This window comes from Chelonoidis abingdonii, chromosome 9 (assembly GCF_003597395.2).
Source record: "Chelonoidis abingdonii isolate Lonesome George chromosome 9, CheloAbing_2.0, whole genome shotgun sequence".
In the NCBI taxonomy this organism is placed as follows: Eukaryota; Metazoa; Chordata; order Testudines; family Testudinidae; genus Chelonoidis; species Chelonoidis abingdonii.
The window spans coordinates 86286478-86302231 of NC_133777.1; the positions used below are offsets into that span (position 1 = coordinate 86286478).

Consider the following 15754-nt stretch of genomic DNA (forward strand, 5'->3'; position numbering starts at 1 on the left):
CCTGACCAAATTCATCCTAAGGTACTAAAGGAACTAGTTGAAACAATCTTGGACTTGTTAGTGATTATCTTTGAGAACTCACAGAGGATGGGTGAGGTGCCAGGGAATGGAAAAAGGCAAACACAGAATCTCCCTTTAAAAAGGGAAACAAAGAGGACACTGGGAATTATAGACCAGTCACCCTAACTTTGATACCTGGAAAGATACTGGAACATAAGATTAAAACATCAATTTGTAAGCTCATGGAGGATAATAGGCTAATAATAACAGTCAACATGAATTTATCAAGAACAAATCACACTAAACCAACCTAATTTCCTTCTTGGACAGGGTTACTAGCCTAGTGAATAGGGAGAAGCAGTAGATGCAATATATCTTGTATTTTTTAGTCAGACTTTTGACATAGTCCCACATGACATTCTCAGAAGCAAACTAGGAAATATGGTCTCAATCAGTGTTTCCCAAACTTGGGGCACTGCTTGTGTAGGGAAAGTCCTTGGTGGGCCAGGCTGGTTTGTTTACCTACCGCATCCGCAAGTCCGGCTGATCATGGCTCCCACTGGCCACGGTTCACTGCTCCAGGCCAATGGGAGCTGCGGGAAGCGGTGCGGGTCAAGGGATGTAGTAGCTGCCGCTTCCCGCAGCTCCCATTGGCCTGGAGCAGTGAACCGCGGCCAGTGGGAGCCGCGATCGGTCGGACCTGCAGATGCAGCAGGTAAACAAACTGGCCCAGCCCGACAGGGAATTTCCCTACACAAGTGGTATCCCAAGTTTGGGAAACACTGATCTAGATGAAATAACTGTAAGGTGGGTGTGTAACTGGTTGAAAGACCGAAATTGGAGTGAGTACGGTTTTCTGTCAGACTGGGAGAGTGTTTCTAGTGGAGTCTGATAGGAGTCTGATAATAGTCAGTATTTTCATTAATGACTTGAATAATGGAGTGGTGAGTAAGATTTAAAAATTTATGGATGACACCAACCTGGGAGAGGCTGCAAGCACTTTGTAGGACAAGATTAGATTTCAAAATGACTTGGACAATTGGAGAACTGATCTGAAATCAATAAGAATAAATTCAGTAAAGATAAGTACAAAGTACTGCACTTAGGAAGAAAAAATCCAGTGCACAACTACAACATGAGTAATAACTGCCTAGGTGGTAGTACTGCTGAAGAGGATTTGGGGTTATAGTATCAGGGGATAGCTGTGTTAGTCTGTATCCACAAAAACAACAAGGAGTCCGGTGGCACCTTAAAGACTAATAGATTTATTTGGGCATAAGCTTTCATGGGTAAAAAAACCTCACTTCTTCAGATGCCCACAAAAGTTTATGCCCAAATAAATCTGTTAGTCTTTAAGGTGCCACCAGACTCCTTGTTGTTTGTGGGGTTGTAGTGAATTACAAATTGAAGGAGAGTCAGCAATGTGGTGCAGTTGTGGGAAAGGCTATTATTCTAGAATGTATTAACAGAAGTGTCATATGTAAGATACAGGGAGCAATTGTCCTGCTCTGCTTGGTACTGTGAGGCCTCAGTTGAGTACCTGGTCCAGTTCTGGATCCCATACCTTAGGAAAGATGGAGAGTAACAAAAATGTTAACGGGGTCAGAAAACATGACCTATGAGGAAAGGCTAAAAAAAAAAAAAAATGGGCATGTTTACTGTGAGAAAAGAAGACTGTTATCAGGTCTCACCTCTATCTCCTAATATGTTAAGGGCTCTTATAAAGAAGATGGTGATCAAGTGTTATCCCTGTCCACTGAAGTTAGGACAAGAACTAATGAACCTAATCTGCATAAGGGAGATTTAGGTTAGATATTCGGAAAAGCTTCCTAACTATTCAGATAGCTAAACTGTGGAGCAGGCTTCCAAAGGAGGTTGTGGAATCCCCACCACAGGTTACACAAACCTCTGTCAGGGATTGTCTAGGTTTACTTGCCCCTGCCTCAGTGCTGCAGGCTGGATTAGATGACCTCTTGAGGTCCCTTACATCCTTGCATTTTTGTGATTCATACCCAGTTTCAAGGGTCCCATTCCATCCCTCTTTGCTCAGCCTTTTGGATTAGGTTGTTCCCAAGGGAGGAAGTGCTGTTCCTTACATTGCCAAGCTCTTGTGTGGCTGAATTTGATTTTATTTAAACTTCCCATTTAGTTCTTTGTTAGGCAGAGTCCAAACAGGGGAACACTGTATCGTGAAAGAGGAGGATTTGAAGGGAAAGTACTTTTCCCTGTGTGTTGCTAGGTGGCTTGCTGTGTGTTTGTGTGAGAGAGAGACTTATCCACCGTCAAGCAGACTGACAGACTAATAAGTGCTGTTAGGGTGCCTGGCCTGTGTGGTTCCTCACTCTTCCCCCACCTCTCCCCCCCGCAGCATTGGATCCTGCATGAGCATATTTTAGCTCACCCTTTTTAACCCCTCTGAGGTTCTCTTCATCTTTTGCCTTCAGATTGGTAGCCGGAGCAGTGTTTACTCCCCTGAAAGCTGTGTACGGAAAACGGGCTCATACATTTACGAGGAGTTCATGCCTACAGATGGCACTGATGTCAAGGTGAGGAGAAGGCTGGAGTGAAAGTGAGGGATGGCTGCCTCCTTGGCCAGATTGTGGCCTTAGTAGTCCTGCTGAGAACTCTTTGGAGTGTTCCCTCCATATATGAGTCGCTGACAGCACTGCCTGATCAGGGTTAGGATTTAATGCTTGTCTGCATCAGACATTAATGAAGAGAGTGTGTGGCACCAAACTCCATTCCACTTCTCCATATGTCTGCAGGCCAAGTGTGTCCTGGTGGATTCTAGCTAGTTTGTGTGTTTGCTCAGCTGTAACTTTTTGGAACCTGGCTTGATAATCTGGTGATGCAGGCCACCTAGCTCACCTCTGTCTCTACCCAGGTGTACACAGTTGGGCCGGATTATGCCCATGCGGAAGCCCGGAAGTCCCCTGCTCTGGATGGGAAAGTTGAACGAGACAGTGAGGGGAAAGAAATCCGCTATCCGGTCATGCTGACTGCCATGGAAAAGTTAGTTGCCAGGAAAGTCTGTGTTGCCTTTAAGGTTTGTGCATCCAATCATAGACTATTAGGGTTGGAAGGGACTTCAGGAGATTATCTAGTCCAACCTCCTGCTCAAAGCAGGGCCAATCCCCAACTTTTTTTTTTTTTTTTTTTTTTGTGCACCAGATCTGTAAATGGCCCCCTCAAGGATTGAGCTCACAACCCTGGGTTTAGTGGGTCAATGCTCAAACCACTGAGCTATCCTTCCCCCTCCCCCCTGCCCTTCTGTGGGAGTAACAGACTGTTCCCTGAAACATCCTGTTTGTGCCCCAGGCATCCACTTCTGCCACAGCCTGTCACCCCATTGGTCCTGACACCCCTGAGACCGAGGTCTGTAACCAGTCAGGCAAGCTGAGGGGACGTTGGGGTGGGGGGAAGGGAGCAGCTCAAACGTTTTCTGTGTTTTCAGCTGCACTGGGCTGAGAACATCTAGCCTGCATGTGTTACATTGGTTAGTGTCACTCTCTAACTTGTGGCCTGCCATCTGCTACTCCCATGGTCTGTCCCTTCCTTCACTACTCTTTCCCACTCTCATGTACATCTTGGTGCATGTTTTCTGCCACTCTTTCAGTGTCTGTTTTGCTGTTGGGCCCATGTACATTAGATACTTTTTGGCATTGCTGTCCCCTGGTTCTGGTCCTGTGCTTGCATGTGGAAGTGCTCCTTGCATTTCGCAGGGGTTCAGCACCAGTGTGATTGCCCTATTTAGAACCAGTCTTGAAAACCCCTTCCTCTGCAGCGTTGGAGTCCTAGTGTGGATGGGAGACTCAGGCATTGCAGTTGCACTGGTTCAGCTGTTCCTCTTGGTGCAATCCACAATGCTCCTGCTCACCCTCCATAGCTACCCGGGTCTCAGCTCGTTGCCATGTACTTACTCATGACCTGAGACTGCCCCTTCCCGTGGAGGGTGCTGAGGTGATTCTTGACAGTTCTTGGCTCTGTCCAGTAGTGCCTTCCGCTGTCTGGGCTCTGACAGACCTGCTCCAGCAATTCAGCTGTCTTATTCCAGCCACCTCTGGACTTGCCCCAGGCACAGCAAATCGATCCCTGTTTCTGTGTGAAAACTTCAAATGAGCTTCCCCTTCCAGACACTGGAATCTGTTCCACTGCCTTCACTCTGCAATGACTCCTCTCCCCAGGCAGGTTGTCTTTACTGTTATTGTTAGGGGGCTTATTCCTTCACCCTCTCACTTCTCTGGTCCTTCTCGTATCAACAGAGAGCAACAATATCCAAAGGTGCAAACAATTCAGTGTTTATTGGGGTGAACTTCCAGCAAGCATGATTCCAGTTTCCTTTCTTAGTGTCTCTGTTCCCAGCTCTGACACCACAAAGCCTTGCCTGTGGCCCTGTTCCCATCCCCTGTTCCCCTTTTCCCCTTTAGCAAAACATGATTTTACTTCTCCCATTCCCAGTCCTGGTTCCCATTTCCCCTCCCCCCCTTACTTCCTGATTGACTGCAGACTATATAGTAAAACCTGAGTTTTGCTTAGCTATATCTTAACCAATCATTTTACTGAAATTTAACTAACTAATCATAACATATTGTAACATGGTTATTTAACCAATTATATTCCACCACCTTCATTGGTTTACATCCAACAAAATTAATTATACAGCAGACAGAAACAATTACAGAACCAGACAGAGACCATGCAAATAAACATACAAAACAATACAGAAGTGAGAATTTCACAACTACATCTATACAGACATAGGGTTTCACAACTACATCTATACAGACATAAGGGTTCTTCAGCTGTGTCTATTGATAAATGAGTTCTTACCAGACAGAAAACTATCAAACTAAATTTCCTTTTACATGTTTTAGGCTCTTCCCTTTCTCTGGAGGTGATAGATTGAATCACCTTCCTAACAGCCCCAGATTGCCGTATTTCAATATGACTATTGAATGTGAGGAGGTGACCATACATTTCCCAGTTTATGGCTGCTTAGCTGAAGAACCAGACCTCAGACTGTCACAGTAAAAGAAGGCCATTACACAGACAGACAGTGATTTTTGATTCTTTCTTTTATATCTTTATAACTAGCTAAGTGATAAGAATACACCTAAATTCTTAAAATATAGGTCTTTGCAGACAGGCCTGAATATCTATATCCTAAGTTATTTTCCCTTCTACCAGTTCTGTACTTTTCCTCTCTCCATTAATTTCTGAGATTTCTCTGCCTCCCCTCTCTCCCCCCCTCCTGCCAACTCTTCACTTTTTTTTTCTCTATGCCCCATCTTCCACGATCATCCCCAGCAGGGGCGCACACATCCAGACATGTTCTTCTCACCATGGCAGCAATTGTCTGTATCACCAAGCAAGGCAGTGCCAGGTCTCCCGCTCTTTGTGCAGAGGCCATCAGGCTTCGGAACGAATGCATCATGCATAATGTCCTGCTCCAGGCCACATATCTTCTAGGTGCCAGCAAGTCCCTTGCAAATGCACTCAACAGGTCCTTCCACATGCATCACGAGTGGGAACTGCATGATCCATACTACGCTCCATTTTTCCACTGGTGGGGCCAGTGCTGGATTTAAACCTTATGAACCCCCTAGGTACAGCATCATCTGCTCCCCCTGCCTGCATCTTTTGTGTTTTCTGTTAAAAAAAATGAAACTTTTAACCTACTTTAGGTGACCCTAGAACGCTGGTGCCCCTAGGCATGTGCCTACTGTGCCTAATTGGAAATCCAGCCCTGGGTGGGGAAACCCCTGCTGGGACCTCTTCACGACCAGCAAGAACCACAAACTCCCCCTTTATTGTTCCAAGGGAACATTGGGAGTGGATTCACAGGGCGATGCCCTTCTTCTGCCGTGGACCAAAAACAAACACTATGCCTTTCCACCCATTCCCCTCCTCCTACAGGACCTGCGCAAAATTTGCAGGGACCAGGCTACAGTCATACTGATAGCCTCCTTTTGGCCTCACCAGTATTGGTTCACAGACCTTCTCCACTTGCCCCCCCTCAGTCCACATCCGCACCCACCTGCATCCCCTCATGCAGGCACAAGGATGACTCCAGCACCCCCACCCCATCCCACCTCACGGCTTGGTATTTGGATGAACTTGCACATAGACCAGGTGCGCTCCACACCCCCATATGCGACAGCCTCGTGCACAGCAGGAGGCCATTCACCAGCATCTGCTGTGAGGCAAAATGGAAGCATTTCACGACCTGCGCACGCTGCCACCATTCTCCGCTGGACTCCATGTTTATTCCTAACCTCCTGGACCACCTTCTCAAACTGTCGGGTCTCTCCCACTCCTCCATATGGGTTCACTGGGGGTGGGGGTGGGCACTGTGCTTTCCACCCTCTGGTAGATGGTTTCTCCCTCTTCACTCACGGAACCACCACTCATTTCCTCGAAGGTTTGCTCAGTGCCTTCTCACCAGTGCTCAAACCTAGCCTCTCTTGGGACCTGAATATCGTTCTCTCTGCCCTTACTACTAAAGCACCCTTTGAACCAGGGCTTTGCTGTGGAGCCCAGAACTGGAGCGCAGAGCAGCTCCAGAGCAGTGGAGCTGCAGGTTTTCACCTGGAGCTGTGCTCCGGCTCCGCTTCAGCTCCAAAGCCCTGCTTTGAACTCCTCACAACCTACTCTCTCGCCCACCTCCATGAAGGTGGTGATCTCGTTGGCCATCACCTCGGTGAGACACGTTAGTGAATTGGCAGCCACGATGGCTGATCCTTCCACCACTTATCTTCCACAAAGACAGTCTCCTTGTGCCTGTGCCCCAAATTCCTTCCCAAAGAGGCCTCCGCATTCCACCTCAACCAAAGCATCCACCTTCCCATCTTTATATCCCAACCTTCATGCCTTCCACAGGATCAGAACGTTACAGTCGCTTAACATCTGCCAGGCACTAGCCTTTTTATCTCCAATGCACCTGTGCCTTCCGCGCTTCACCCAGGTTCCTAGTCGTCACTGCCAAACATTGCAAGGGCCAGGCCCTCTCCTCCTAGCCCATCTCTAAATGGATTGCCTGTTGCATTTCTGAATGCTTCTGTCTCTTGTGTACCCCTGTCCCCTGGAGTCATGGCTCATTCCACACAGGCGCATGCTGCCATGTCCACCTTCCTCGTGGATGGGCCGTGGCAGGACATTTGCCAGGTAGCCACATGGCGTCCCCATCCACACCTGTACCGCTCACTATACCATTGCCCCAGAGTGGCTGTAGATGTGGCCACCGGCCACACTTTTACAGACTAAGGCCTGATCTAAACTACACAGTTAGGTCGATGTAAGGCAGCTTAAGTCGACTTAATTATGTCGGTATCTATACTACAGCCTTGTCCTGCCGATGTATGTGCCCTACTACATAACTCCATCTCCGTGACAGGCGTAGGGCTTATGTTGGTGTAGGGTATGTCTACACTATGGGATTATTCCGATTTTATAAAAACCAGTTTTTTAAAACAGATTGTATAAAGTCGAGTGCACGCGGCCACACTAAGCACGTTAATTCGGTGGTGTGCATCCTTGTACCGAGGCTAGTGTCGATTTCCAGAGCGTTGCATTGTGGGTAGCTATCCTATAGCTAGCCCATAGTTCCCACAGTCTCCCCCACCCATTGGAATTCTGGGTTGAGATCCCAGTGCATGATGGAGCAAAAACAGTGTTGCGGATGATTCTGGGTAAATGTCATCACTCATTCCTTCCTCCATGAAAGCAACGGCAGACAATCATTTCGCGCCCTTTTTCCCTGGATTGCACTCGCAGACGTCATAGCATGGCAACCATGAAGCCCATTTTGCCTTTTGTCATTGTCACCATATGTGTACTGGATGCCACTGACAGAGGCAGAACTTCAGTGCTACACAGCAGCATTCATTTGCCTTTGCAAAGTAGCAGAGATGGTTACCAGTTGTTCTGTACCGTCTGCTGTGCCATTGTAAATTGGTGATGAGATGACAGTTATCAGTCTTTCTGTACCATCTGCTGCTGTCATGGGTGCTCCTGGCTGGCCTCGCTGAGGTTGGCTGGGGGCTGATGGACAATTGGAAATGACTCCCCAGGTCATTCCCTCTTGTTTTGTCTAAAATAGTCAGTCCTGCTAGAATACTGGGCCAGTCTACTAGAAACCAGAGCACTAGCTGCTCCGGGTCAGAGCCCCAGAGATTCCCCAAGAATGCTGTAGCTGGCATGCATTCTAGGGGGTGCCCCTGCAACAACCCCACCCAGTTGCTCCCTCCTGCCCACACCCTCTGGTCCGTGGCAGTGTCCCCTGTTTGGTTGGATGATAAGTGATAAAGATGGCAGGAAATAAGTACACTGACTTGTTTAGTGGAAGATGAGGAGGGGAGGCGGCTCAAGATGCTATGACTATCCAGGCAGGCACTCCATTAAGGTGGGTGGGAAGGAAGCACGCCTCCCGCTGCTATGATGATCAGAATCTCGCTAGACATGAAGTGGGGGGGGGGAGAGGAGCTCGCATTCAGCTGCTTGATGAACGGTTACCAGGCCTATTGCACCAAGGAAGGAATGCCAAGGAGTCATTCCTCTTTTGGCCCAGGTAGCCCCTGTCGACCTCCCGCGAGGCCGCCAGGAGCACTCACAGGATATGACGACGAGGATGGCTATCATCATGGTTGTACGTGCCGTCCTGACTGGGAGGAGAGGGGAGAGGTGTGCTGCTGTTTAGTCTGCATCACCCCGTCTATCAGCGAGCATCATTAGACATAAGGTGCATGAAGAGGCGAGACAAGATTTTTTTCGCCTTTTGGGGGGGGTAAATTGCGACATTTCCCTGAACAACTGGCAACATGTTTTTGACCTTCAGGCAATGGGAGCTCGCAGAATGGAAATGCTTTTCGAGAACTGCAGAACTGTGGGCATAGCCTCGAGTCCTCAGTCGCCTGCTCTCTCCTCGGTGAGTTGTCCCATATTGATTCGTTGGCTTTTCGTTCGGGTTGTCACCAGCACTGTGAGTCCCTGCTTGTGGCCTCTGTTTATCATAGTCCTGGAATTTTTTCAATGCTTTAGCATGTTTGTCTTGTGGAACGGAGCTCTGATAGAACAGATTTGTCTCCTCATACAGCGATCAGATCCAGTATCTCCCGTATGGTCCATACTGGAGCTCTTTTTGAATTTGGGACTGCATGGCCACCCGTACTGATCGCAGCTCCACGCTGGGCAAGCAGGAAATCGCATAAAAGTTCGCGGGGGCTTTTCCTGTCTACCTGGCCAGTGCATCCAAGTTCAGACTGGTTTCACAGAGTGGTCACAATGATGCACTGTGGAATACCGCCCGGGAGGCCAATACCGTCGAATTGCGGGCCACACTAACGCCTAATCCGACATGGCAATACGATTTCAGCGCTACTCCCCTCGTTGGGGAGGAGTACAGAAATCAGTTTTAAGAGCCCTTTATATCGATATAAAGGGCTCGTTGTGTGGACGGGTGCAGGGTTAAATCGGTTACGCTGCTAATTCGGTATAAACGCGTAGTGTAGCCAGGCTGTAGTTAGGGTGATGCAGTGTCTGTGTAGACACTGTTACTTACTTTGGCTGTCAATTTCACAGTTCCAGTGAGGCAGGCATCTGAAGCCCAGCTGTTCTCTGCTCCCTGGGGAGCTGGGCAGCTGGCCCTGCTCGGGAGTGGAGGTGAGAAGCATGGGCGTGTGGACTCTTGCTCCAATGGGGACAGGGGGAGAAGTCCAGAGTGGCTGGATCCCACTCCAGGGTGAAAGAGGGGGCCTGGGCGGACCTGCTCCCAAGTGGGAGAAGAGAAGGCCTATCTCCCCCCCTCCCCCTCCCCCTTCCCCTCCCAAACATCGGTTGTCTTGTCAACTTCTGGCTCCATGCTGGAGCTGTGAAATTGACAAGGCTGCCCAGCTCCGGGCAGGGAGCAGGCAGGGGAGAAGGGTGAGGTGAGAAGCCAGGGCAGCTGGACCCCACTCAGGGGCAAGAAGCCCAGGTAGCTTCCCCCATTCCTGGTGGGGAACGGGGAGGCGAGGGGAGGGGGCAGCCCATTGGGAGCCCAGGAGCATATAGGGCAGTTGGGCTCCCTGCAGGGAGCTGAAGCTGGTCTCTCAGCTCCTCATACTGGACTACCCCTCTTAAGTTGGTGGAAGTGTTCCTGGTGAGGGTGTGTACCACTGACCCAAGGAGGGTAATGTGGACATCAGCCACCACAGTAATTACTGCACTGGCTGTAAGTTGACCTAATATAGGTTGACTTAAGTTTTTAGTGTAGTCATATCCTATGACTTCTCGCAGGTCCTCACACTCACCTCCATGCTGTGCAGAGCTCGCTAATCACCCACATTTGGGAACCATATAGAACCATCGCTCAAAGAAGAGGAGGTTACTTACCTGTAACTGGAGATGCTTCGAGGTGTGTGGTCCCTGTTTGGATTCTGATACCTGCCCTCCATCCCCTCTGCTACGAACTACATTGCTTAGTGGTAAGAGGGATACTGGAGCAGCATTGACCCACATGGCCTCTTGTAGCCTTGGATGCAAGCACGCAGACAATGCACGTTGCATGTGCGGTTCAATGGACTTTGTTGCAATACAAAATGCTTCTGGCTACGGCACATGGCATGAGTGCGTATCCACATTTGGAATTCAGACAGGGACCACACATCTTGAAGCCCCAGTTACTGGTAAGTAGCCTCCTTTCTCTAGTCCTTGTGGTTGAGGAGAAAGCTTGTGGAAAACAGTTCCACACAAATGCCATGGCTGTGGAGTTGCAAAACATATGGGACCCTGTCTGTGTGGAACCAAACCTATCCACAAGTTCCCCATTTCTGAGCTATATGCAGGTGAGACCAGGGGTCGGTCTGTTACTGCTCAGAGGCTGCCCAAATGAATTGGGCTATGTATTGCTATTGTTATGACCTTGCAAACATTCATGTACATTTTGGAGATGTCCAGTGCACTCAGCTGAGACTTAAGATAGCTTGCTTGGTAACCTTTGTGCTGTCTTCATCCTAGGACTTGGTAATGCTGCTTCTCAGAGCTCTGTATATGGCTTTTCCCCTCAGCTGAGGTTTGAGTTCAAAGGACTGAGTGCAGGAGTGTAGTCACTTCTCTTACACTCTTGACATGGCACCCAGAGATTGTGTTTGTTGTGATAGTTCTGCTGTCTTAGTTCACTTGCTCATGGTGCAGCCCCTTTATCCCACAGATGTGAACATACACAGGCTTACCTGAAAGGGCCAGTTACTAGTAACTCACTCCTCTCTTTTCTCTTTCCCAGAATACATGAAGTGTGTGTATTGGTGGTATGGGGGTGCTGAAGCCAGAGGGTCCTAGCCTTCCTGCCAGAGAAAGCAGAGCTTGGAAGGCCTCTGAGGAGCCAAGCTGCACAGTGTATTGGCTAGGCCTGTGCCGCATAGTCCTTTTTCATGGCGGCTGGGCTGGGCCTGTGCTGCCTGCCCCGAGCCCTGAGCTCTTGGGGAGCTTTGTCTGAATCCCCTGCCCTTTATTTCCTCCTCATGCAGCAGACAGTGTGTGGGTTTGACCTTCTGCGGGCGAATGGCCACTCCTTTGTCTGTGATGTGAATGGGTTCAGCTTTGTGAAGAACTCCATGAAGTATTATGATGACTGCGCCAAAATTCTTGGGTATGTACAAAAGTAAAGCGTGTGTGTTTGAGGGAGCTCCTCCAAGTATGTGGTATAACCCTGTGCACCTTATGCTGGAGAGCTCAACGAACTGCTCAGCAGGGAACACTTGCTTTGTATTTGAAACTTGTAAGTGCTTAGGATGGGGAAGCTCCAGGCTGTAAGGGGTTAATTTCTCTGAGATGCAGATTTGCCAGCCAATAGTAGTATCTTCAGATGTAGTCGAGCTGGCCTTCTTATAACCTACTGAACCCAGCTACTGTACTGGAGATACTTGGAAAGTGATTGGTTGGCCTAATGCAAAGGATGCCAACGCTGCACTCTTTAGCTCTCCTGCTGGGTCTGTGACATGACAAATCTGACTTGAGTGTGTGTGCAGGACTAAAGGAAGCACCGTCTGTGGCATAATGGGTTTTGAGCAAGGCTGTGATGGAGGGGGATTCTAGGGGAGCTTGTCACTGGGTGCAGATTGCTAAGGGAATGAGATTCCTGTGTTCTGGTCTGTTCCAGGAATATAATCATGCGGGAGTTGGCTCCCCAGTTCCAGATTCCCTGGTCCATCCCAACAGAGGCAGAGGATATTCCCATTGTCCCCACAACTTCAGGCACCATGTGAGTACCTGTTAGCCCCAGCAAAGGGTACCCCCATGGGTAGCCAAGTATTGCCATACTCCTCCATAGCATTGTGCTTCCCCTCCAAGCATTTGGGTCTGTGCAGAACACAGAGACTGTAAGGCACTAGAGAGACCTAACCAAGCTAGGGGAGAGCAGCACAACGAAGGATAAAATTGAGTGCTGAGAAATGCAAACTAATGCACGTTGGAGGAATAATGTGAACCATTCATATGCCTTTGAGGGTTCTAAAGGAACGTTATCAACTCAGAGAAGGGACATGGGTGTCATGGTGACAGCCTCCTGCAATCAAAACAAAACTGGTAAGATACTGAAGGAATGGGATAGTGAAAGTATCCTGATGCCATTATATAATCTGTGGGATGTCCTCATTTAGAATACTGTGGTCATTTCTGGTCACCTCATCATAAAAAGGTTGTACCAGAAATAGATGGGGTGCAGAGAGAGGTGATAATGAACAGGAGCCTGACAAACTCTCCTATGAAGAGAGAGAGAGAAAAGATTGGAACTGTTACCTTAGGGAGGAGACAGATAGGAGGGTAAAATAAAAATGTGCAAAATAATGACTGATCTGGAGAAGGTAGATCAGGAAGTTCTCTTATTCTTGTTTTCTGGGAAAGGTTGTTGAGAACAGTCAATTTCATTGATTGGTGGCAGATTTGAAGTTGATGAAAGGAAATATTTTTTTCACACAAGACAGCCTGTGGAATTCATTGCCGCAATTGCATATTGTGGCAAAGTTCTGCACAGGACTCAGAAAAAGGATTGGCCATTTATATGGATAATAAGCACAGCCAGAGTTACTGTGGTAATTACTGGAAAGTTTTGGAAGTGATATCATTGCTCCTGCTTCTGGGCATAAGCTGGCCTAACTAACGGGGGTCAGAGGAAACTAGCCCTGGGACAGGTTGTCCCAGAACTGCCTGGTGCATGTTTTTTTCATTTGGTACTGGCCAAAAGCAGAGACAGGTGTTTGTCCCAGTGGTCTGGTCCAGTCTGGTCATTTCTGTGTTCCCCAAGTGGAATTGGGCACTTCCTGAAAGCAGTTTGGCACAGTCCAAAGTCCTGTTCCTACAGCTACCCTAACATCTGGCCCAGCTCACACCACCAGAGTCTCCTGTTGCTTCATGCTTACATGTCAACTTGTGAATGCTGTGACTCTGTCTGCTGTGGTGTTAATGTGACTGTAGCATTTTGACTCCTGTCTTGCAGGCTCTGAACTTGTGTGCCAGTCTGGGTTGGGCTAACCGCATCTGATGATGGGGATTCTCCCAGATCTAGTGTAGGCTTTCTAATGCTGAAACAGACTTCTGAGAGCATGGGGGTGAAAGGGGTTTCTGCAAAAAGAGGATCTGTCTCCTTGTGTTGGTGTTGGAATGGGAGAGGGAGGAGTCTATGGAAAGGGTGCTGTCTCCTGACAGGGCATCTGCTTTTTGGTTTCTTCCACCCTAGGATGGAGCTGCGCTGTGTTATTGCAGTGATACGACATGGAGACCGCACCCCCAAACAGAAGATGAAGATGGAGGTTAAACACTCTAGGTAAAGGGTGCAGCAGAAGGGATATGGACTCTTGCAGTCAAGGGAAATGATAGGTAGAGTGCTTAGCTGCTGAGGTCATGGACCAAGCATGAGAGCCCACTGCATGGGAAGCCATGCTTTCTCTAGCTCCATTCACAGCTAATACCTTCCACTCAGTCAATCTAGCCTGCCCCAGGAAGCTCCTGCATTTTCCATGCAAGCACTGGGAGAGGGCAGCTTGTGATGAAGGCTTGTTCAAAGTACAAGATCTTGGACTTCCTGCTGGGCACTTGCAAAGGAGACAAACCATTGGCTACTCTTTCCTTCTCCTAGTTCAGGCTGAAAGCACCTGTTTTCCTGGGAATTCTGGGGGGTAGGGATGAGCCTGTAGACATGCCAGCTCTCGCTGAAGAGGATAACCATCCCCTTGGCATGGGAAGAGCTGAGAATCTGACTAGGTCTGTTTGTCTGTTTAGGTTTTTTGAATTATTTGAGAAATATGATGGCTACAAGACAGGGAAGCTGAAACTGAAGAAACCAGAGCAGCTGCAGGTGAGGGGAGACTTTCCTGGGGTCACTGTACAGAAGACCTGGGTGATCTGGATCCAAGAGAGAGCTTTTTGTGTGGATGGTCAATGGGAGGAGCACTGCCTGAACACTCCCCATCTTACACACACAGCAGGTCTTGTCACTAGCTTCCAGCAGGGACTGCTCGTGGGCAAGAACCTGAGGAAAGATGAACTGCTGTAGAACCACAATGTCAGTCCTGCTGCTCTCCCATCATGGCGCTGTCTCGGTGAGAGAGCGCCTCAGACTTTGAGAACTGAAGGAATTGCAGTCTTGTGTTTGCTCCTGAGCAGGACAGAGCTGCAACCTGAAAGTGGAAGGAACTAGAACTAGCCCTAACTTATCCCGGCTAAAGCTGTGTCTTGGAGATTAAAAATGTCCCTGCAGATGAATGTGGGAAACACTTTCAATGATGTGAGCGACTATGGAGCTAGGTGCATGCTATCTGAATGCCCATCCTCCGTGGCTCACTGGGAGGAGAGTGGGTGACTGTGGGGCTGGGTGTCTGTTAGCCTTGGGGCACTGTAGGGGTAGGGAGTACAAAATCTCTGGGTACATGATAGATGGTGCTCGTTATCCCTGACAGGAAGTGCTGGATATTGCGCGCCTGCTAGTGGTGGAGTTGGGAACTCACAATGACTGTGAGATAGAGGAGAGGAAGTCCAAACTGGAGCAGCTAAAAACTGTCCTGGAGATGTGAGTAAGAGCGAGTCGGGTGAGGTGGGGGCTCATGTTAGGGCTCCCTACTCCCCGGAGAATAATAGTGCAGCTACAGAAGGGAGACACACATTACTGAAGCACTGTGTACTGCTCATGTCCTGCCTGGCCAGTCCCCTAAGGGTGGGAAAGGCTGCAGCCACCTTCTTGAGGGAGCAGTACCTGGAGGATGACACCAGCAGGGCTTGCTCCAAAACTGGCACCACAAGCACCAGTTCTTATTTTTTGGGCACTGTAAGCATGACGTCTTCTGGTTTGGTGTAGAAAGGCCAAATGCCCTGACTTAGCAATGCTCTTGTGACAACGGGGAACTTCCACTGCTGGAAAAAAAGAAAAATCATCCCTTTGATGCACAGCACTTGTGCATATAATGTCCTCTGTCTAGAGATCTGCAAATGGAATGGAGGTAGCTTTGCTCAGGGAGGTTGTTAACACCAAGAGTGCAACAAAAGGAAAACTGAAACCTTTATGCAGGCCTGGTGAATCCAGTACCTCCTGGATTTGGTCTTGTGTTTGCCTTGCGGAATAGCCTATGGGGCCAACGTAATGGGTGACATGGTGGTCTCATGGTATCTCCAACATACAGAAGCCCAAATCTAATAAGTAGACCAGATCTCCCCTTGTTTGGGCCTAGGATGCAGACCTATGGGACCCTGTGTTCATCTGTCAAAGGTATAGATAGAAATTAAGAGTGTC

General features: G+C 48.7%; 1 protein-coding gene across 19 annotated transcripts in view; it reads left to right on the top strand.

Annotated features, from left to right (window-relative positions):
• PPIP5K1 (diphosphoinositol pentakisphosphate kinase 1) overlaps positions 1–15754 on the top strand; it is a 222927-nt gene that overhangs the window by 14314 nt on the left and 192859 nt on the right. For all 19 annotated transcript variants that reach the window (XR_004372082.2, XM_032768637.2, XM_032768645.2 and 16 more), the window contains 7 exons: positions 2445–2546; positions 2885–3046; positions 11502–11623; positions 12134–12235; positions 13709–13795; positions 14251–14326; positions 14928–15037. Coding sequence is in view for 18 of the 19 variants with exons in the window: in XM_032768637.2 (XP_032624528.1) it covers positions 2445–2546; positions 2885–3046; positions 11502–11623; positions 12134–12235; positions 13709–13795; positions 14251–14326; positions 14928–15037 (761 nt within the window). In the remaining variant the exon portion in view is untranslated. The remainder of the gene's footprint in view (positions 1–2444; positions 2547–2884; positions 3047–11501; positions 11624–12133; positions 12236–13708; positions 13796–14250; positions 14327–14927; positions 15038–15754) is intronic.